This window comes from Aptenodytes patagonicus, chromosome 10 (genome assembly GCF_965638725.1).
Source record: "Aptenodytes patagonicus chromosome 10, bAptPat1.pri.cur, whole genome shotgun sequence".
Taxonomy (NCBI): Eukaryota; Metazoa; Chordata; class Aves; order Sphenisciformes; family Spheniscidae; genus Aptenodytes; species Aptenodytes patagonicus.
The window spans coordinates 22,541,130-22,562,062 of NC_134958.1; the positions used below are offsets into that span (position 1 = coordinate 22,541,130).

The 20,933-nt window shown below is 62.4% G+C and overlaps 2 protein-coding genes across 3 annotated transcripts; one reads left to right on the forward strand and one right to left on the reverse strand.

Annotated features, from left to right (window-relative positions):
- The first annotated feature begins 7,956 nt into the window (after positions 1-7,956).
- CPLX3 (complexin 3) lies at positions 7,957-11,698 on the forward strand. Of its 2 annotated transcripts, none has more exons than XM_076348739.1 (4): positions 7,957-8,176; positions 8,400-8,651; positions 9,006-9,093; positions 10,490-11,698. In XM_076348739.1, the coding sequence occupies exons 2-4, from the start codon at positions 8,491-8,493 to the stop codon at positions 10,712-10,714; spliced, it is 474 nt and encodes a 157-aa protein (XP_076204854.1). In that variant the 5' UTR covers positions 7,957-8,176; positions 8,400-8,490; the 3' UTR covers positions 10,715-11,698. The 2 variants fall into 2 exon arrangements, with proteins under 2 accessions (XP_076204854.1, XP_076204853.1); XM_076348738.1 differs by having other exon boundaries at positions 8,403-8,651.
- Positions 11,699-16,568: 4,870 nt separating this feature from the next.
- On the reverse strand, positions 16,569-20,124 carry ULK3 (unc-51 like kinase 3). Its single transcript, XM_076348536.1, is given in 20 exon segments — positions 16,569-16,657; positions 16,936-16,990; positions 17,078-17,125; positions 17,201-17,241; positions 17,331-17,409; positions 17,534-17,598; positions 17,731-17,833; positions 17,960-18,000; positions 18,134-18,239; positions 18,333-18,488; positions 18,588-18,655; positions 18,658-18,761; positions 18,763-18,800; positions 18,802-18,914; positions 19,011-19,115; positions 19,229-19,250; positions 19,252-19,350; positions 19,568-19,593; positions 19,596-19,707; positions 20,023-20,124. Coding segments are annotated over 20 exon segments (1,500 nt in total). The 3' UTR covers positions 16,569-16,640.
- Between the last annotated feature and the right edge of the window lie 809 nt (positions 20,125-20,933).

The window sequence follows — 20,933 nt, forward strand, 5'->3', positions numbered from 1 at the left end:
GAGACGGGACAGGGATGTGATGGGGCTTGATCCACCGTAGGGTTTCATTTCTCCTGCACTAACCCCCCCCCCCTCCTCTTGTCCACATCCTCCCCCGTTCCTCCCAGTGCTCCAGCAGGCCCCAGCCATATAAGCAGCTTTACTTTTCGGGCTTATGAAGATTAAAGTCATTTACGGGCAAAGCCTGCAAGAAACATGGCTTTTGAAATGGTGAGAAATGCCCGGCACCTTCCTGCGACGGTAGACATCAGCGAGCCGGGAGGAGGTTTGGTCCGGTCCCCCGTCGCATCCCCTCTGGTCCCCTTGCCCTGGGTTACCGCTGGCCGATGGACCCCTGCCAGCCAGCAAAAAAAGGGGCGAAAACCTAACCCGAAACTCATTTAGACCTTTGGTTTTCCTCTAAATGGCCACCGCGCTGCCGATCTCTGGGACCGTGCCTGGTCCCACGGGCAGGAGGGGGCTTTTGGGGGTGTTTGGTGCCGTACTGACATCCTCAGCATCCTCCGGGATGTAGCTGGAGGGTGCTGAGAGAGGACTGCTGTAAGAAATCCCATTCTTCACTGCAAAGAGGGGAGCTTAACCCTGCCAAGCCCTTCCTGCTGCCAGTGTCCGTGCCTCAGTTTCCCCCCGCGCAGGGCTGGCAGCTCCTGACTCCTGTCTCTGGGTCTCCCCCCCAGCTTTGGGCTGCTGCCCGGTGGTGCACAGCCAAGGACAGCCTGTATCCCACTAGGTGATTTCTCCCCAGGGATTTTGGGGCTGTTCCCATCAGCTGCGAACCCATCAGCAGGCTGTGCACCAGCTCTGCCCCCCCCCCCCGCCGCTCGCGTGGGAAGAGGGGACAGGCCGCCGGCTCCTGTGTGACACCCGGGGGCTACTGTGGCTCTCGGGTGCTGGCTCACAACATGTCCCCCTCCTCCTCCTCCTCCTCCTCCTCCTCCTGTCGGTGACGAGGAGATGGGCACCGGGCCCAGTTGTGTCAGCTCCCATCCCGCCTCGAGTTCGCAGCGTGAATCATTATCGGCAACAGCAGGCAGGGAGTTATTTCTGCTGCCTGCCAGGCCGGCGCCGCCGAAGGCCGGGGTGCCCATGGCACAAATGGACCTCGCCCCTCCCTACGCCTTCGGCACACGGCATGCAAGGAGGAGAGAGACACGGGGAGGTCCTGGTTTAAAAAGCGCCTGAAAATTCAGCCTCCGGTTCTGGCGGCCCTCGCGCCTCTCCTCTCTGCACCGCTGGCCAGGACCCCAGCTTGGACTGGAGCTCGGCGTCCCCAGCTGGCGCAGGGTATCCGCCGCCGGGGCCCAGCCGGGCTGGGAGTGCCTGGGACCGGCGCTGACTTGGTACGCAGAAGCTGGAGGAGGTGAAAAGACGATCTCTGAAGTCACACGTGCTTTGCTTTTCTTTCCCTATCCATCACCTTGCCGGCTCCTCCACCTGCCCCCCCCCGCTCCCCGCACGGACTCGCTGGGGTCACCCTGGCCGGAGCACCTCTTCCAAGCGCCAGCTCTGGCTCCCTCTCGGTGCAGCCTGTCCCGGCCCTGCTGCCCTCCGCTCCCTGCAGATATCCTCTCCCTTCTCCATCGGGGCTCTTTCCTTTGGCTTCGGCTCTTCCTGAGCGCCTTCCCCGTGCCCCAGCCCCTGCCTGCCTTCTCCCCCTTACCCTGAGAGCCCCAGAGATGCGGAGAGCTAAACAAATAAAAACTGAGACTCACTTCAAAGGAAACCGGAGCGCCTATCTGTTCCCAGCGCAATTCCAGCTGCAGCAATCGCTCGCTGCTTCCCATTTCCCAGGGTTGCAAACCGTCCATCCCGAGAGGAGGGGGGTGTAACGTGCCCGGGGAGGCCCCCTCCCAAACTGCCCACTGCTTAATTCCCTCAGTGCCGCCTGGAGCAAATTGCCAGCTCTAATTATGGCCCAGCGAGGCTCCTTCTGCTCCATCCTCGACGTGCGGGCTTCCAAACCCCTGGCAGACCTCGCCAGCATCTGTGCACTGCCTGCACCTCCTCCCCCTCCGCGACTGACTTTATCGCGAGGACTATTTTTAGTGTGATGTACACACTATTTTTAGTGTGTACGGTCCCACCACCGCTCGGTGCCGTTCACCTCTCCAGCTCCGCGCGCCGGCTTTTCCTTCTGAGCACTCCGGGAAATGAAGGCAAGGCCGGAAAGATCCCCCGTGGGAAAACTGCGTGTGGCCGTGTGTGTGTTTCGGCTGGCATGTGCCTTTGCTCCGGGCTTGCTCTCCACCACCGGCAGCAAAGCAGCACATGGTCTCCCCATGTGCCTGTTTACATGCTCTGTGTGTCTGTCCGTGTAGATTTGTGTCACCGCTTGGGTGCAGATTCTGCCACGGGAGCCCCCCCCCCCACCCCCAGTCACCTCCCTCTTCTTCCTCACCCCCCCAACAGCATCTCTCCCCCCGGCACGTGTGCCGGCAGGGATTATAACCACCCCTGCTGCCCTGCCTGCTTACCCTCCTCTTCTGATAATGCACCACAGCATCCCCCAGACCCCCCCATCCCTTGGGGCAAAGGCTGTATGTGCCCCTCCCCACAGCTCTGGCAGGACCATTCCCATCCCACCCATCCCAAACCCCTCAAAATCCTAATTCCGAGCCTGGGCAGCCCCGTGCTCAGGCAGACGCCGTGATGAGACGAGTGGCTTCAGAGGGAAGTGGGGGGGACATCTCGGCAGCACCCCCACTCCCGGCTTCCCTTCCCAGGTACCGTTTGGGGTCTCCCAGGGGATGCTCTGCCAGGCCACCCCGGGGCGAGGAGGGGGACGGCCAGGCAGAGGTGCCGGGTTTGTCGGGGTACCTGGCCGTCGCGTCTCCTCCCGCCCAGAAATAAATGGGGAGGGCCGGGTCCTTCCCCCGGGCTGGCATTAAGCCTCCCCGGGCAGCGGGGGCCCTGATGGTCTTCAGCTCGCGGGAATCTGAACAAAATGAGCTGCGGCGCACATACGTGTGTGTGTGTGTGCGCGCGCGTGTGTATATACGTGGGTGCACACCCGTAACAGAGGGTTAAGGGAGGTGTATTGCCCAGAACGGTACAGGGTATTCATTAGCAAAATAACGCCAGCAGCGTAAAACTATTTGGTTGTTACGCGCTGGGAAAGAGAAGAGATGGGCATGACCCTGTAAAGGACCTTGCAACTCCTTCCCCCCGTGCCCCCCTCTCACGCTCAGCCTGCGCTGCCGCAAGCGCAGGCAGCGAAATCCCCACCGGGGGAATGCTCTGCAGGCGCACGAACGCATGAGAGCTCGGGATGCAATTAAACACAGGGGGGGTTTTTTAAAAAAAAAATGAAAATTCATTACGTGATGCAACGTGTGACACAGAACCTCCGTGATATATAGCTCTCCCTGAGTATAATTAAGGCTTAATATCAAATCGGAACAGTAATAAACCCCCCTCTATGGGATTTCTTCGTCCTTAGGCGATGATGACAGATTTTTGGAATGTAAAGGCTTGGTTCTACAGGAGTAGGAAGGCTTTACATTGAAATGGCTTCCCTAGGTCACGAAAAGGCGGCTTTGATTTCATTTCCATACAAAACTGCTGCGTTGCCTTTCATCTTCCTTGGCCAAGACAAACTCCAGGCGCTTTTAGCTTTATTTAATGACATTCAAGTAACTTGAAAGGAAGGAATTTCATTTGATAATTTACAACACCCCTACCCTAAACTTTCTTTATTCCCTGTGTTAATGAATTGGTGGCCCTTTTACCCCAATGAGCGCTGGGCAGAAGAGAGCTCACTGCCCTTTGAAGGGATGCTACAGCTCAAGACCACGGGACGTTTTCTCTTGAACTTTCGGCAGCTGAAGCTTGCGGTGGTCCACAACAGCGCCGGGACCCTCCGGCCGGGGCGTCCCCCACCCCGAGGTCGCTCTGCGTTCCCCCTCCCCTCCCAGATCCCAGTGCTTCAGCCCCTCAGCATTTTCTTAACAACTTCTTAATAACTGTCCCAGAGTAATGGTTACCTTCTTACAGCTAAGTAGTTTACACGGAGAAGCTGATTGCACCAGTGAGGACACACGACATGCTTTCATCGCCTGCTGTATGGAAGAAAAAAAGATGTTTCAGCAGAGATTAATTAGTATTGAGGTTTAATCAGTGGCTGCTCTATTGCTTTTTTGCTGGTGGAGACCTCAAAGAAAGGGGGCAGATGTCCCCCACTGTCCCCATAGCAAGAGCCACCCCGCCGCTGGCAGCAGCTCCCTGCCCAGGGGATGCTCAGCTCCTGGGTCTGTTCCAGATGCCATCGTCACGGGACGGATGTCACCGTGCCTTATCCCCGTGCCAGGAGCAGGCGGCTGCCCCGGCCGCGTGGCAGCGATGGGCACAGCAGGGTATCCCTGTCCCCATCCCGTTGGAGCATCCCCATCGGCAGGTGGGAAGAGCAGAGGTGACTCTGCTCCTGGTGCGCCCAGGGTCGGGGCTGAGCACGGAGGTCGCTGTGCTTGCAGTGCCTGTCCCCATCACAAGAAGTGACAATCAACTGCCAAGTGCAGGCGTGACTTCTCCCAGCAGAGAGGCTGCCTGCTTTATTTAGAAACGCCTTCTCATTTCCTCCCCTGTCGCGTCTCCAGCACACACGCACGTCTTTCCAGGATTAACTCACCTACTCGGGGTCTTCAAAGGTTTAAACCTTCGTGTTCCCCTGGATTTCAGGCTGACAAGGATCAGGTCGCTGCCCTTCGATGGCCTTCCTGCTATTGCGTTGCAAGCCAAGGTCACAGACCCTTCCCCTCCCCTGTACAATCTACGGGATAACTCCAAGAACCAGCCGCTCCAGGAAATCCTGGCCGTTTCTGGTCCCCTTCAGGGATCTCTGGAGCATCCTGTGAAACCCCGGGTGAGGGGAGAGCTTCCAGGTGTGGCTTTGGAGCCAGTTCTCCCGTCACCTGGACAGAAGAGCTGAAATGATCCCTCTCACCATGGCGGAGGGAAGGGAACCGCTCGCATCCTATTCAAATCAGCTGTCAATGCTGAGAGAGGATCCTCTTAACTTCCACCGGCTTGTCTGAGGCTGGCTGCTACTGGGGGACGTTTCATCTCCCTCCCGTCTAATCCACGGAGATGTGTGATACAGCATAAGCTAATATAATAGGTCATGCAAGGATTTACATCTCTTACTGCAGGTTAGAGTCCTGGGAGGAAGGATGAGTCACTCTTACTTGAATATATTTCAGGGATAAGGAACAGTTCAGCTGCCCAAAGAAAAGCAAATGGGAAATCGACCACCTTGAAGCATCGCCCTGGGCTTGATCACCAGCCCTCTGCACCCCCCGAGTCCCCTCTCTCTTCCACCTCCAGATGGGACACGGGCCTCCCCGGAAAGAGCATGGCCCAAAGAGCCAAAGGGATGGGAGAGCTGCCAGCAGCTGTGAGACCTCGCTGGAGGTCCTTTCCTTTGCCTTTTGCTCCATCCCTGCAAAGCCAGTTCCCCAACCACCCCGGGGGCTGCGAGAGGCCGCAGAGAACAACCTCACGGTCCCCCTCCGCGGGGCACGTCCATCTCCTGGTGAGTGAGCATCCCTGCCACGAGCGACCGAGTCCCAGCCGCTGCCGGTAATCGCGTGCTAATTTTCACATAGCTGCTTTGGCCGAGCATTTCTGCTCATCAAGAAGTGTTTTCTCTCAGTTTCTCAGACAGGGAGGCTACATGGTAGCTGACCCATCCAACCCAGCTGGAAAAAATCGGTCCTGACTTTCAAGTCTCTTACTGTTAGTGAATGCTTAGATAGAAACCCGGACTGAGCAAAGCTCCTAGGACCAGCCGCATCAGAAATCTGCTCTGAACCGACCCAAAGCCCAAACCTGCCCGGCATCCGAGGGGAGAGCGGCTCTGGGACACGAGCAGGGATGCTCTTCCTCCTCTCTGCCCCTCTTTTCATCCAGTCCTTCTCTGACTGACGGCCAAAACTTGAACACGCTGTTGGCGATGGGAGGTCTGCAGAGTGCCTGGGGCTCTCAGCCTGTTTCTGAGCAGGCTGTGAAAGCTCATTGGGGGTTAAAATTCATTTTCCACGGGCTGTCCGTGGGAAAATGCTTAGGGGGGTCTGCAGATCGGTGTGAAAAGTGAAAATCGTCGCTGCAAACAGTCGGTAGGAGCCATGAGCAGCCAGCTCAGCGCTGACTCTGGGCAGGCAGCAGCCGCAGGGGCATCCGAGTGGTGGTGAGATGCTGCGGGTGATGCCGAGTTGTGCCGAACGGTGCCTCGGATGGGTGCCCCTCAGCCTCACGGCTGGGTGCAAAGGCAATTTGCACGCCCAGGTGAACGCAGGGGAACCGCCGGCATCGTTCAGGGGGCTCTGCTCCGCCGGGATTTAGCCGTAGGCCCAGAGAGCCTTCACCGGGACAAATCCCCTTGTGTCACTTCCAAAAGTGGGCTCTGGTCCGTAACAGCAGTGGTCACTGCCTAACTGCTGACCCGATTATTATCCAAGAAAAAGATATGATTTTTTTTTTTTCTTCCTTTTAAGACAAATTTTTGCCCGGCGCTACCTTGGGCAAGGGGGGAAGGGAGAAGATAGGCCGATCCCCCCTCCCTCTTTCAGTTTACTCTATCGCTTCGCAGCTGTTCCATCATTTTAATCTGCGGAGATTGTCTTTAAATTTCGGAAATGAAATGATTTCCCGCAAGCCGGGATTGGAGTTTGGATCCGCGCTCATTTTTCCTGAGCGGAGAAGAAAAAAGGGAGAAATGTACGTTAAAGCCAGGCTGGCCATCTGGAAGGGAGGTGCGTTTCCGATGCCATTAATTGCTCGCTCCCCAGGGCCCGCGATACGGCTGCAGTCAAAGGAAACAGCGGGAGTGGGAGTGGGAGTGGGAGCGGGGGTAGGATGGGAGCCAGGAGAGCTGGAGGGGCCGAGGGAATTACGCAACGAAATCAATGCCTGCTCTGTCCTCGGCCTCCTGATTTCGGTGGCCGATCAACACGTGGGTCCCCGGGCCGGCTCTGGTACATCAGCGAGGCAGCGCTTGGGGGGACCGAGAGCAGCTTTTATTAGAATTAATTAACATCATTAATACCACTAGGAAGGAGAGGAGGAAGCTTTTGGGCACGACAGCCCTTAGATCCACAAGCAAACAACAGTTGCGACTCGTGTATGGCACATATGGCTTCCACAGGGTGCTAGATCCCGGCTTTTCCGCCAGCCAGACCCAAAGGATGGGGAATGAAGTGGGAAAAAAGACGTTTCTCTGTGGGTTCGCTCCACCGCAGATGGGAGAAGGCAGCCAGGCATCGTCGCTAGCTGTCCCCGAAGAGGAGGAGACGAGGGCACGGTGTCCGGGAGGGTCAGGCGGGGCTCACGGCAGCCCCCCACCTTGGCTTCATCCATCCCCGCTGCCCCGGGGCCGGTAGCGCGGGCTGCCGCCGGGAGCCGCTGCCTGCGGGGCTGGGGGCTCCGGGGGCTCCTTCCCCGCTGAAGTTTCCCCCCCGGGGGGGTTGGGGGGGGGGGGGGGAGGAGGTCGCGGGACTCTCCGTGCCCCCAGAGCGGGTTGGGGCGGCGGCGGCTCCGCCTTTCTGCCGGGCGGCGGCGGGGGGCGGCGGGGGCCGGGCGGGGGCCGGGCGGGGGGCGGGCGAGGGGCGACGGGAGACGGCGGGGGCCGGGCGGGGGGCGGCGGGGGGCGGGCGGGGGGCGGCGGGGGGCGGCGGGGGCCGGGCGGGGGGCGGGCGAGGGGCGACGGGAGACGGCGAGGGCCGGGCGAGGGGCGGCGGGGGGCGGGCGGGGGGCGGCGGGGGCCGGGAGGGGAGCGGCGGGGGGCGACGGGAGGCGGCGGGGGGCGGCGGGGGGCGGGCGGGGGGCGGTGGGGGCCGGGCGGGAGGCGGTGCCGCCGCTCGCCGCGCACACACCGGAGCTGTCCGCGCCCCGGTGCTGCAGCCCCGGCCGCTCCGCGCCGCTCGGGCTCCGCTCGCCGGCCAGCACGGCCCCCGCCATGGGCGGCGGGGCGGCGCGGCCCCGCTGATCCCCGGCAGCCCGGACACCCCGGCAGCCCGGGAATTCGGCTCCGCAGCATCCCGGCTCCTCGATAACCCGGTACTCCGGCACCCCGGGAACTCGGTACTCCGGCGCCCCGGGAACTCGCCTCCACAGCATCCCGGATCCCCGGGAACTCGGTACTCCGGCATCCCGGGAACTCGGCTCCGCTGACCCCGGCTCCTCGGTAAGCCGGTACTCCGGCTCCCCGGGGAACTCGCACCCGCAGCACCCCAGCTTCCCGGTAACTCCCTCGTCCCGGCACCCCAGCACCGAGTATACCTCGGCTCCCCGGCACTCTGGTTCACTCTTAGCCCGGTTCCCCGGGCTCCTCCGCAACTCAGCATCCCCATCTTCCCCGCTCCTCGGTACCCCAGAACCCCATCTCCCAATAACCCCGGTTCTCCCAGCAGCCCAGCTCCGCAGTAGCTCCGCACCCCGGCTCCCCGGCACCCCTGCTCCTCCGGCCCCCGGGCTCCCCGGCCCCCCGGGACCGCGACCATGGCGTTCATGGTGAAAAGCATGGTGGGGGGGCAGCTGAAGAACCTGACGGGTGGCCTGGGCGGCGAGGAGAAGAGCGAGGGCGAGAAGTCTCCGGCCGAGGCGCAGGGCATGACCCGCGAGGAGTACGAGGAATATCAGCGGCAGCTGGTGGAGGAGAAGTAAGTGCGACCGGCACCGGGTACCGGAGCGGGCTGGACCCCTGGGGTCCCGGTGGGGGACGGGGCGCTCCCTCTGCAGCCCCCCGTCCCATGCATGGGAGGCTGGGTGGGGGGAACAGCGCCGGGGGTGGCAGGGCCATGAGGGAGTTTAATGAACCCCCTAATCCCTTAATCCGCTTCCTCGCCCGGGAGATGGGATTGTTTTCTCCTTTCAGGCTGCTCTGGGGGGAGGAAATTGTGGGGAACCGAGACTTTGCAGAGGAGATGGGGGGTACCCGGGTCGGAGGGGGGGGGGGGCTCAAGCCCAAGGACCGGGGGCAGCAGCTGCCGGTAACCGCCCTGTGTGGTTCGCAGGATGGAGAGAGATGCCCAGTTTGCCCAGCGCAAGGCGGAGAGGGCCACGTTCAGGTCCCACTTCCGAGACAAGTACAGGCTCCCCAAGGTACAGCCGTGCCGGGCGGGGTGGGGGGGAGGGGGCACACAGGGAGCCCCCGTGGGGGTCTTGGTGGATGGGGCCACGGGGGAACAGACAACACCCCTGCTCTGCAGGGAGGGGAAGGGGCACTGGACCCCCTTGGCTGGGCGGGCTTTTGAGCTACAAAGCCCAAGTGCAAAGCAGTCCCCCCCTAAAAAGCATCCTTCCACCCAAATCTTGGCCCCTTCCCGTCACCCCTGAGCACCGCAAGCCACCAGCCCCACACAGTGGGACCCCCGACACGCACCCTCTGCCTTGCTCGATCCCCCTCTTCCTCTCTTTTATCCCCTAAATCCAGCTGGACAAGGGAAAGCCGCCTTCACCCCGGACTCCCAGCCCCGTAGCCGGGAGTGGAGCCGGAGTTACGCCTTCCCGGCTGGATTAGCCAGCTCCTCTCCCCGGATTATTTGGCAAACATTGCCCAGCTAAACTCCCATTTCGGAACTTCCACCCAAGGAATGATTCACTAGAAACAATTCAATCAAGGATAATTCAGCCATTCTTGGAATTGCCACAAGCTCTTCTCCCAAACCCACCCTTTATCCAGCAAGAGTCTCTCAGCGGTGAATACTCTAAATTGGAGCCGGGCTAATTTTAGTCCAGAAAGGTCAGCTAAGCCAAGTGATGTTGTTCAGATTGCTTGATATTGTTCAGCCAGCCTGGATGCACACCCCGCTGCTTCTCACGCCCCTTTTATTGCCAGGAAATAAACAGCTGGAGAATTTATTTTTCCCCTGCCAAAAGCGAGAAAAGGCGGAAAAAGAAGAGATGGAGGTTTTTTTTTTCTCCAGGGGAAACGGGGATTTGTTCAGATCTGGCCCCCCGGTCCTTTTGCTGCTTTCTCATGCTTGAGATGTCCCTTTTAGTCTTTTGACAAGTTTCTTCTGCTCGTTACTGATCCCGCTTGGCAGCCGGGCTGCCTCTTGCAAAGTCTCCCCTGTGGCTCTCCGGCGCAGAGCTGACCCCGAGCTCCGGTGGGCGCAGTCGTTAAGCGTACGTGTAGCTTAATTGGGTGCCGAAACCTCCCCAACCACTCCAGTACGAGCTGAAAGCCCATTTATACTGGCGCTGGCACGCTCGGGTTATCATCGCAGCTCTTGCTGTGTCCGTTGGTGTGTGCCCGGGCTCTGCTCAGCCGCGTGCCCTCTGGGTCCGCAGTGATGGAGCTTATGGGCACCATCCTACCCGCAGCACGAGGATGACTGTGAGCCCCAGGGACCAGCCCACATGGACCTTAAAATGGGAAGACAGCCCAAAGCCCACGCAGACACCGCTGTGAACCTTGCCCGTGCCTTTAGTGCCTCCAGAAGCCCCCTTCCCACCTGCAGCATCCCACCCCTGACCTTCTCCTGGCCCATTTCAGAACGAAACGGATGACAACCAGATCCAGCTGGTGGGAGGCGACGTGGAGCTGCCCAAAGAGCTGGCCAAGATGATCGAGCAGGACAACGAGGAGGAAGAAGAGAAGAACTCGGTTATCGGCCAGCTCAGCAACATCCAGAACCTGGACCTTGATTCCTTGAAAGACAAAGCTTCGGCCACGCTAGAGGACCTGAAGCAATCGGCTGAGAAATGCGCCGTGATGTGACCGGGCTGACCCACCCCCCCCCTCCCCATCAACGTGACGGTGGGGGAGAAGGGAGGGGACGCAGCGAAGGGTCTGGCGGTGGCTGTTGCCTGCGGCGGGGACCCCACTGATGTTGTCACCCTTGCCTTGTGTGAGTTGGGTCCTCCTTCTGAGCCATGTGAAGCCCCAAGTCCCTGACCCCGATGTCCCTGATGTGTGGGGTTTTTGTTTCGTTCTCCGGTCTGAGGTTAGAGCGAAGAGCCAGCATGTGTCCCCCCCCCGCCCCCGCCCCAACGCCTCCTCCTGTGCCCCTGGCAGTGGGTGTCTTTAGCGAGAGCTGGGGGGGGTTGCAGGGAAGGAAAGCCCCGAGTGACCTTGGAGTGTTATTGAACGACGTCGGCACGGGAAGGCAAAGGCTTTCCAGCAGAGCGGTGGCCACGCGCCGTGTCTCTGCCTACACATTTCGACCGAGCCTCCTAGAAATGTCAGGGAGGCTCCAATCTGCTTTGCAAGGACGACGCACAATGCGACATCCCCCCCCCCCCCCGCCCCGCATCCCATACCCATCGCACGAGAAATAACATCCCGTCCGTGCAAGAAATACCAACCGCTCTGCCCTTGAGGGCCCTTCTCAAAGGAGTCAGCCGGGAAGGACCTGCTATATGATCCCATTTAGCCCAGCGGGGAGGGGGGTGTTGAGGACCAGAGGGCTGAAGCCTGAATTAATGCCAGAGCGGAATAAACCCCCTCCCCGGTGCTCATCCGAACCCACGCCAGCCCTTCCCCAGAGCGGTGGCGGCACAGCCTCCCTCTCCCGGGGTGGGATCCACTCGTGTCCTTGTCCCTTCCAGGAGAAGAACAAAGTGATAAGGGAAAATCTCCTCCTCCTCTGCCGTGCTGTAGTTGTGCGCTGTGCTCAGTTGACTGTCTCTCCACCTCCTATGCTGTCCCCGTGCCACCGTGCTGTTATAACCGGTGGAATAAATACCAGGAGATGTCTATGCATTTCTTTCTCTCCTCGAGCAGTGCTTTCCTGATGAAGGGGTTGGGGCGCCCCAAGGCGCGAGGGGTGTAGAGAGATCAAGCCCATCCCCTTTACAGGGCAAGGGGGGGAGCAGTGATGGGAGCTCAGGGGAGAAATCTCTTCCAGCGTCACCCAGAAGAAAGCATCACGCCTGGTTGTGGTCGGGTGTTTTGCCACGTTACGTACCGAAGGGATTCTCCGAGCGGCTCTTTGTCAGCAGCCGGGTTTAAAAGCAAACAACCCCCCCCCCAGATTTCACAGATTATTGGCTATTTTAGTAAAAAGCCTTCAGATCACTCACCAGTTCCCTGCCTCAGTCTCACGGACGCTGCGGGATGTCCGCGGCACTGCTCCGAGCAAGGACACGTCTCTGCGGGGACGAAACCGTGATAAGTACAGGTGTGACTTCAAGCCGGAGCAGCTCCGGCCTGCCGGCGTCCCGGTGGGTGGTGGGCTCCCGCGGCAAGGCTTCCTGGAAAAACTTGGCACAGGCTGGGAATTTACCGCTCCAAATCCCAAAGGGAGCGGATTAACCGCGATTTGCTTTTGCAGGGGAGTTGGGTCATCCAGGAAAATGCAGGGGAGGGTGCTGGGAAGCTGGTAGTATTATTATTATTATTATTATTATTATTATTATTATTATTATTATTATTACAGCAAGGATGCTGGATCAGGCCATGCCTGGGGCTGCTGGGCTCAGCAGAGCTCCCCGGTACGGCCAGGAGATTGCTTTCTGCCCCCAGCCCCCTGGTAATACCGTGCTGGGGCCAAGGTGTCCCGAGAAACTCCCGATACCCTCCGAAGCCAGAGGTTGTCTCACCTCTGAGAAGAAATCAGCCACCGCTTTGGCCGGCAGGGCAGACAGACAGACAGACAGAGGCAGCTCAGCCCCCCGGCCGCAGCTCGGGCGTGATGCTCTGCCCATGGAGACGCACATCATCGCAACCCTCCAGCCCCACGGACCAGGCCGCTCTCCAGCCCCGCGGGGACCCACCGGCAGCTCCGGGGGCACCTGCCTCGGGCAGAGCCCTAACCCAGCCCCACACGGGGCTGGAGGCTGGCGAGAAAGGAGAGGGAAGATCGGCAGAAGCAGCTTTAGCTTTGAAAAGAGATCATACCTGATGAGGATCAGCCCAAGCTCATCTAATCCCCCACCAGGAAAGGCATAGCGGAGAGCAGGCACTGACCAAGCCAAGCCCTCCAGCCAGGCTTGGCTTTTAAATCCCCCGCTGATGGCAAGGCTTGATCAATAAAATATCCCGCGGGTGGGAGGGAGGGAGGGAGGGAGGGAGATGGGGCCGGGGGATGCAGCCCTTTGGTTCATCCCCACCCGTACTCGGTGTAACCCCACCAGGACACAGCCCGGAGCCTCTCCCCTACCTTTTATTTTGCCCCCCCCCCCCCCTTTCCCCGCTCGCCCAGCCGCGGACCTTCGGCTCTGCTCCGCGCTCGTTCCCGGCCCACGTGCCGCCACGCAAAGGCCGCGTGAAGCTCGGCGGGTTTATTTTAGGAGGCACCATGACCCCCAGGCATGTGAAAAAGCAAGCAGCACGCGCTCTCCCGCTTGGCTCCGCGACATGTTAAGCCTCAGCAAAGCGTTCCCGGCAAAGCGGCGTGAGCTCCGAGGATGCTCCGAGCCCGCTGCCCTGCTCCCGTCGCTGGCCCGGTGCCCGTACCGGGGAGGAGAGTTTGGGATGGGGGGTAGCAGGGGCGGGCAGGCAGCCCTCCTCCTGCCCGATCCCCTGCCCATCGAGAGACGCGTCCCGTTCGCCAGCGTCCCCCGCTGCTGGGTCCCTGAGCGTCCCCGCAGCCGAGCGTCCCCGGCTGTCCGCACGCCCTCGCCGGCCCCTGTGCTCTTGCCGTACGACCGCTCTGGGCATCGACACACGGGCTGAAAAACTTAAAGCAAAGAATTAGCGGGGGTTAAAGCAGAAGATCTATTTTTTTCTCTTCTACGCTATAAACCCCTATATAATTCCCTAACCTGTGGGGCCAGGTTTGGGGTGGATTTGTCCGAGCGAGCCCTCGCTGGGTGCCGGAGGGTCTCTGCCAGCAGCGGAGCTTATAAATAAATGCCCCGCGGGCGGGCAGAGCCCCTACCCGCCTGCACCAGACACGGAGCAAACCCTCATCGTACGGCCGCGGGATCGGGCCTCCTTTCTGCTGGTGAGAGCGGGATGACGCGAGTGGTTTCCCCAACGGCCAAAGCATTACATGGTCGATCGTTAAAGCGCCGAAACAAATGAACCGCCGTGAAAGGATGGGGGCTCTCCCCCGAACGCTTCGTTTTTCCTTTCGCAGGCAATTAAATCTTCCCGCGAGCTGCTGCGGGAAGGGGTGGCCCCATCCATCCCACCGCAGCATCGCCGCGCTGCTGGTCCAGATACTGGGATTAATCCGGATTAAAGAGGACAGAGGAGAGCCCAGGGTTGGCTCCACACGCTGACCCAGCTTTCCTCAACCCTCTCTTTCTTTAAAAGCGTTTGAACTCACATCACCGAGTAACCCACGGGCCGGTACAAGGAGGGCGATCAACCCATCTGCCACCCCCGTGTCCCTCTCTGGGTGACGATCTGGACCCACGAGCCGCCCCGTGGGCGCTGCACGGGAGGCTGCGGGTGGGAGGACCCCCCTGGCAAGGCCTGGATGGCGGGAGGAGGCAAGGACCGCTTCGGCACGCGGCCCCCCCCGGGCTTTGCCGTGACACCCATGGGAGAAGGCGGCCGGAGCACGGCAGCGCTCGCTCCTCCCCGCCGCAGCCGAAAGCCGTGCCGAGTGACCGAGGCCACCGCCGGAGCCGGCCCCGCGCTGCCAGGCCGGGGACTGCTCACTTCGTGCCTCCTTCCCTTCAGCCTGGGCAGCGCCATTTGGGCAGCGCCATTTGGGCAGCGCTTTGCGAGCCCTGACGCAGAAGAGACTCGCCTCCACCCCGGCACAAAGCCGAGGCACCCCGAGCTCCATCACCCCGGGGGCGGGGGGGGCAGGGGGAAGCGGCCGGAGCCTCTCCCCGCTTCAAAAGGCTCCGGATTCAGCTGCGGCTTCGGCAGAGCGTAAAGGCAGATGCGATTATCCGCGCCGGCTGCCGCAGCCAGCCGGTTCAGCCGTCCCCGGCGGCTCTGCGCTAGCCACCGGCCGGGGGAGGAGCAGGGGGTTTGAAAGCTCTTTAAAGCCTCAGGATATAATCTCTGCTCAGAATAATAATAAAAAAAGACATAAAAATGCCTTGCCACATCTGCCCGGGAAGCTCTCCGACGGCTTGGGCGCGGAGCAGCCGGCAAAGGACTAAAGGCTGGGGCTGCGGGGGAAGAAACCACGTTATGGGGCAGCATCTGGGGCGAAGGCAGCCTGGGGTCACGGCTCAGATCATCGCTGGGGCCCCCCAAAAATCACCCCAGCGCTTGCTCCTGCCCCTCTGCCTTTCCCCCACCGCTTCCTCCCTGCCCAGCTTAGCCGCTCCTCACCTGCCATAAAAATCTGTTGGAGAAAATGTGATTTTACGTAATCCTTCATGTTGTTCTGCTCGATGGTTTACACGCACACACCAAAAAAACAAAAGATCTGAAGCGAAAACAAGGTCAGACCTTGCTTTGGCTGCCTGGTGTCCCCAGGGGGTACGGGGAGGTAGGGCACTCCCCGCCGGTGCTGGCTGGAGGAGAGGAGGGGACCCCCCCCAGCTCCGGTCCTGGGCAGGGGGAGAGGGATGAGGGGTCCCCAGCCCTTCCCCGCGGCTCCGGGCACCCGGGGCTGGCTCTTGGTCCTGGGCTTGGCTGGAGAACCCCTCTTGGGTCTTAAAGCACAAACGCGAGACCGGAGTAATTGGAGAAAACAAAATTCAGTGTTTATTAAAGACAATAAATTACATTCCCTTGAAATACAGTAGATTTTGAGAAAAGCCCCTTGCTTTGCAGGGCAGGCGGACCTCACCACCCCGGCGAAGTGACTTCTGCAGGGCTGGGGGGGGCTCCTGGGAATCCAATCTGGATATTGGGGTTGTCAGAGCCCTGAGGAGCGGAGCGGAGCAGGCAGGACGCCCAGGCTCTGCCTTCGGGGAGGTACCGCTGTTTGCAGCCGCGCGACCCTGTCCCTGAAGGTGATTGATTTCTGCTCATCTGTTTCATTCGACGACTACACCCGCGGAGGAGCATGCGCAATCAATTGGTCCCCGCTGAGCACCAGTAACACCTCATGCCACAAATGATGAACGCAGACTCCGGTGCGGGCAGGTTTAGGAAGCGAAAGCCTCGACCCCGATGCTCCAGCAGCGAGAGGGAGGTACGGCCGGGCTGGGGCAGTGCAATCGGGTGCTCGAGGCTGGGCGAGCGGCGGCGGGCGCAGAGAGGTAGTTGCTGGGTGAGAAAGGCACAGGGGAGGGCAGGCGCGGGCAGCGTCCCCGACCCCCCCCCCCCCCGCCGCCTGCTGCCGTCACCAACAGCCTGGAGCTACCCGCGGGGTTTTGTGGGTCTGGGCTGTGCACGTGCTCAGGGCTTCCCCAGAAGAATTTGGGAGGTGGAAGAAACATCCAGCCGAAAAGGCAAGAGACGTGTGCGGCTGGCAGGGGGGATATTCTCCCGGTGCCCAGTGCCAGGGTAAAAATACCCAGCCCCGTCGCAGCCAGCGGAGGGAATTAGAGTGGAATAACCCGCCCGCCGTGATCAGGGGAGGCTGCGGCAGCAGACGGTCGAGGCAGGGCTGGAAGGGGACTCCGCCTGTCGGGAAAGGAGTTGACGCCAGCGCCCGGGGAGAGGGGCAGATGGCCCTGCGGACCCGTCCGTGGGACCCTCTGGGGACGGGAGGGCAAGGCGGTTACCCCGAAGCGGCCGGGACGAAAGCCTCATCTTTCCTCCACCCCGCCGACGGCAGCTCTTTGCGTCATCTCTCAGTGCCAGGGCGACGAGCAGCATCCCGCCGGCCGGCTCCCGGGCATCACTGCAGAGTACAGGCTGTGCCGGGGGGGGGGGGGACAGAGGGCACTCACTCAGCTGCACGCACACACCATCACCCAGCCCGGCTGGGCTCCCGGGCACGGATGACGCCACGCCGGGGGAGAGGAGGGAGCGCGGGGTCGGGATTACCCACGGGCAGGAATATCCCCACGGCTGTGGCAGCCGTAGGGATATTCCCCGCTGCAGGACCGCAGCCACGAGGGGGAACGCTTCCCCAGGCCCTTTTCGCCAAGCCCCCTCCGAAGGGACGAGAGGGGACGGAGATGGGGACTCACTGCTCCGGACGGGCTCCGCCAGCGCCTCCTTGCCCATGGACTGCGCCTCCCGCATCTGCCAGGGGAGAAGAGTGTTTTCCAGCCTGTAAACGGCCCCCACGCACGCTCCAGAGCCCCCCCCCCCCCCCCGAAGCAGCCGTACCTTCATCTGATCTTTCAGGTACTCAGCTCGGGCCATCAGGGTCTGGATCTGGTGGAGAGAGAGGAAAGTCCCTTCAAAGCCACGCCAAGGGGGACAGGCCGCTGTCCCACGGCTGGCACTCACCTCCGCGTGGAGCAGCTCCCGCCGCCTCCCCGCAGGCTCCGCTGCAGAGGGAAGAGGGATGCGCCGTCAGATCAGCCGCGGGCACGGGATCCGTCCCTGCCCCGCAGCACCCGCCACGGCCACAACTCACCGGCCAGGAGGAGCAGCAGGTCCCCCAGGCTCTGCTGGTAGAGCTTCAGGGTGTCACCGTCATCTTTGCCTTCCTCCTCCTGCAAGAGACCCCGGAGGTCGGGCTGCAGCCGGGGGGGGATACGCCGGCTCCCTCCCCACCCGGGTTTACTCCTTCCCCTTCCACTCGAGGGGAGCGGGGACCCCCCCAAATCCACGACTCACCTTAGCGATGGCGGCAGAAGCCATTTCCAGCGCAGCGCAGAGCCGAGGCTTGTCCTTGGCCATCTCTGCAAGAGGGGACGTTGAATTGGGGAGCGCCCCCGGGAGGCACCCTTCAGCCCGAAACCCCACCAGGTACCCCCTGCCTGCTCCGCCGATGCCGGGGGGCGAGGGGGGGGGGGGATCCCAAAACCTGCTACCTTTAAGGAGCTCTCTGGCCGGGTTCCCTTGCTGCAGGAGGCTCTTGCTGCTGGAGGTGACCAAGGCCTTCAGCTCCTCCGCTCGGGAGATGTACTGCCCCACCTGCCCACAGTGGAGGGTGGGGTGAGGGGACCCCCGCCACAGGGGACAGGGAATGGGGGGGGGGCATCTTCCCGAGCTAAGCCGGGAGGATGCCGTCACCCACCTCCCCAGGGATTTTTGGCTCACCTTGGCCCGGATGGCTTCTTTCCGGCGAGCATCGCTTTCATCTGGGGGAGGGGGGGAAGAGCGACCGAACACCGGGGTGGGTGGGCTGCAAACTGGCCTCCCCCAGGGTGCTGCTCCCCCCAAAACGCACCCGGCACCGCCCGGGACCCACGCAGCCCCCCGGGTTGGACTCACAGTGCAGAGCCGGCACAAAATACTCCAGAGCTTTGCAGTAGAGGGAGAGGGCGGCGGAGGCGTCCCCCTCCTGATCCTTCTTCACTGCCTCCACCACCAGGTTGGTCTGGGGGAGATGACGGATGGGGGGGGGGGGGGCTCAGGGCTCACCCCCCCCCCCCCGCATCCCCGGGGAGCAGCACCCCAGCACCCCGCTCACCGCCTTGCAGAGGCTCTCGGGGCCGGGGACGTGCTCCATATCCACAAAAGGGTGGGCGAAGAAGCGCTCGAAGGAGATGCGTTTCAAAGGGTCCCTCTCCAAGAGCTGTCCTAAGAGATCCCGGCACTCCGGGGAGAGCAGGGGCCGGCTGGGCAGCTGGGGAGGGAAGGGGGGCTGAGGCCACCGGCCTCGCCGCGGCCCCGGCACGGGGACGGGCTGCCAGATCCCACCCGGCTCCGTCCCATCCCGCGTTACCTCGACAGCCCGGTCGCTGCGGATCTTCTCCTCCAGCTCAGCGAAGGAGCGGGAGGCGAAGGGCGGCCTCCGAAAAGCGCTTCTGCAGCGGGGCAGGGGGGGAAGGGAGCGGCGGGGTGAGACGGAGAGGGGGAAACCGGCCCCGAGCCAAGCCCCAGGGGGGGACAAAAGCAAAAGCCCACCGTAAAGGATGACGCCCACCGACCACAGGTCCCACCCGGGCGTCGTACTGCTGGCGGCACACCATCTCGGGGGCCATGTAGAGCGGGGAGCCCCGCAGAACGTGCTTCTCGTCCCACGGCGACATGTGCTGCGCAAACCCGAAATCTGCGGGGGAGAGGGCGAGAGAGCTCGTGGGGAAGGGGGGGGGGGGGGGGGAGAAGGAATTAGCCCCCCCAGCCCTCGCTGGGGACCTGCCCTGACCTGCCAGCTTCAGCTGGGGGTTCTCCGGGGTGCTCAGGAGGATGTTCTGCGGCTTGAGGTCCAGGTGGGAGATGTTGCGGTCGTGGAGGAACTTCAGGGCGCAGGCTGGGCGGGCAGACGGGCACGTGGCAGGGGGGACGCCACTGCAGCCCTCCCCCCAAATCCCCGGGGAGGGTGCCCGACGGAGCTGGCGCGGGGGCCAGGCAGGGTGCCCTTACCGAGCTGCCGCAGGAAGATGCGGCGCCACCTTCTCGGGGAGGATCCTGCGCATCCGGATGAAGCGGGAGAGGTCCCCCCCGGCGCAGAACTCCATGATCAGGTAGATGTGGTCGCTGTCCCACTGGCGAGGCAAAAAGGGGACCCCGTCCCGCCACCCCAGCCGCGCATCCCGCCCACGCAGGGTCCGCCCGGGCCGGTTTGCCCAGTCGCTGGCGCCGAGCCCCACGGATACACCCTCGGGGAGCCAGGATGGACCCCAGCACCCGGGCCGGGTCGGTGCAGGCTCAGTCCTGTGTGTGTGTGTCCCCCCCACCCCGGGAAGAGCCCCCCAGCCCCACCTGGAAGTCCTTGAGCTCCACGATGTGGGGTGGCGGATGGTCTTCAGGATCTCGATCTCCGTCAGCAGGTTCTCCACCGACGCCCGGTTGAGGCTCCTCTTGCTCACGCACTTGATGGCCACCACCTCGCGCGTGTCCCTCTGCCGAGGGGAGCCAACGCTGGAACCCCCCCCCCCCTCCCCCGTACCAACCCCACCCAAACAGCCACCCTGGGGGTCCTCCCCCAGCCTGCCAGAGGGGTCCCGGGTGGGGAGGGGAGGGGAGGGAGCCCCTTGGCAAGGGGGCGACAGGGGACAGGCCCAGGCTGGGGGCAGCAGGTCCCATACAGGGGCTATAGGGATGGCACCCCGTATGGAGGGCTGTGGAAAAGGGGCGGGGGGGGGGGGGGGGGTGTCCCACGGGATGGGGGGGCGCAGATTTGGGGGAGCCGGAGGGGGACACCCCCCCGGCCCTACCTTCCTGTAAGCCTTGTAGACGGTGGCGTAGGTGCCGGCGCCGAGGCGCTCGGTGAGGATGAAGCCGTCCAGGCGCGGCGGGGCCCAGCCGGCCCCGGCCATGCCCGCCCGCCCGCCCCCGCCCCCGCCCCCGCCCCCGCTTCCGCCTTCCCGGCGCGCCCCGGCCCCGGCCCCGCCCCCAGCCCCGCCCCCGGCCCCGCCCCCCCGCAGACAGGAGGGGCATTTTATTTTCAGCACATATACATTTTATTAGTAGTATTTATTTATTTTTTTACATGAAAAGATCAGACGCCGGGGGGGGGGGGGGGGGGAGGGGGAATACTAGATGAGGAGGGGGCGTGTAAAAATGGCGATCTGTGGCTGAGGAGGGGGGGGAGGCAGCCCCCTTCCCTCTGCCGAGGAAGAACGGGGGGCACAAAACGCAGGGAGGGGGACAGAAAGGGGCAGCCCGAAGTCACATCTGAAGTAAACACACACACACACCCCCCCCCCCGTGTCGGTACCCACACGGGGCTGGCGGTGGAAACTGTCCCCCCCCCCCCCCATGGCGCCTCGCCACGACCGACATCTCAACCCCGGCACCCCGTCCGAAGGGACATCCCACCTCTGGACGCAGCTCTGGAAGGTAAAACACACACGAAACCAGTTCTTTCCCAGCTGGGAAAAAAAAAAATAATAATGGGTGGGAGGAGGGAGGAGCTGTCCCGGAGAAAAAATCCATGGATGCTCGGGCCGGCAGGCTCTGGCGGTTAGTCGGAGAAGGACACGGGCAGGCACGGCCTGGTGTTTGAGCTGGCGTCGTCAGTGCTGCTGCTCCCCAACAGCGGGGCTGGGGCGTCAGACAAAAATCCCTTCTCCCCCCCCCCCCCCCCTCCTTCCCCTGGTTTAAGGCCGCGGTGAAGACTCGGCCC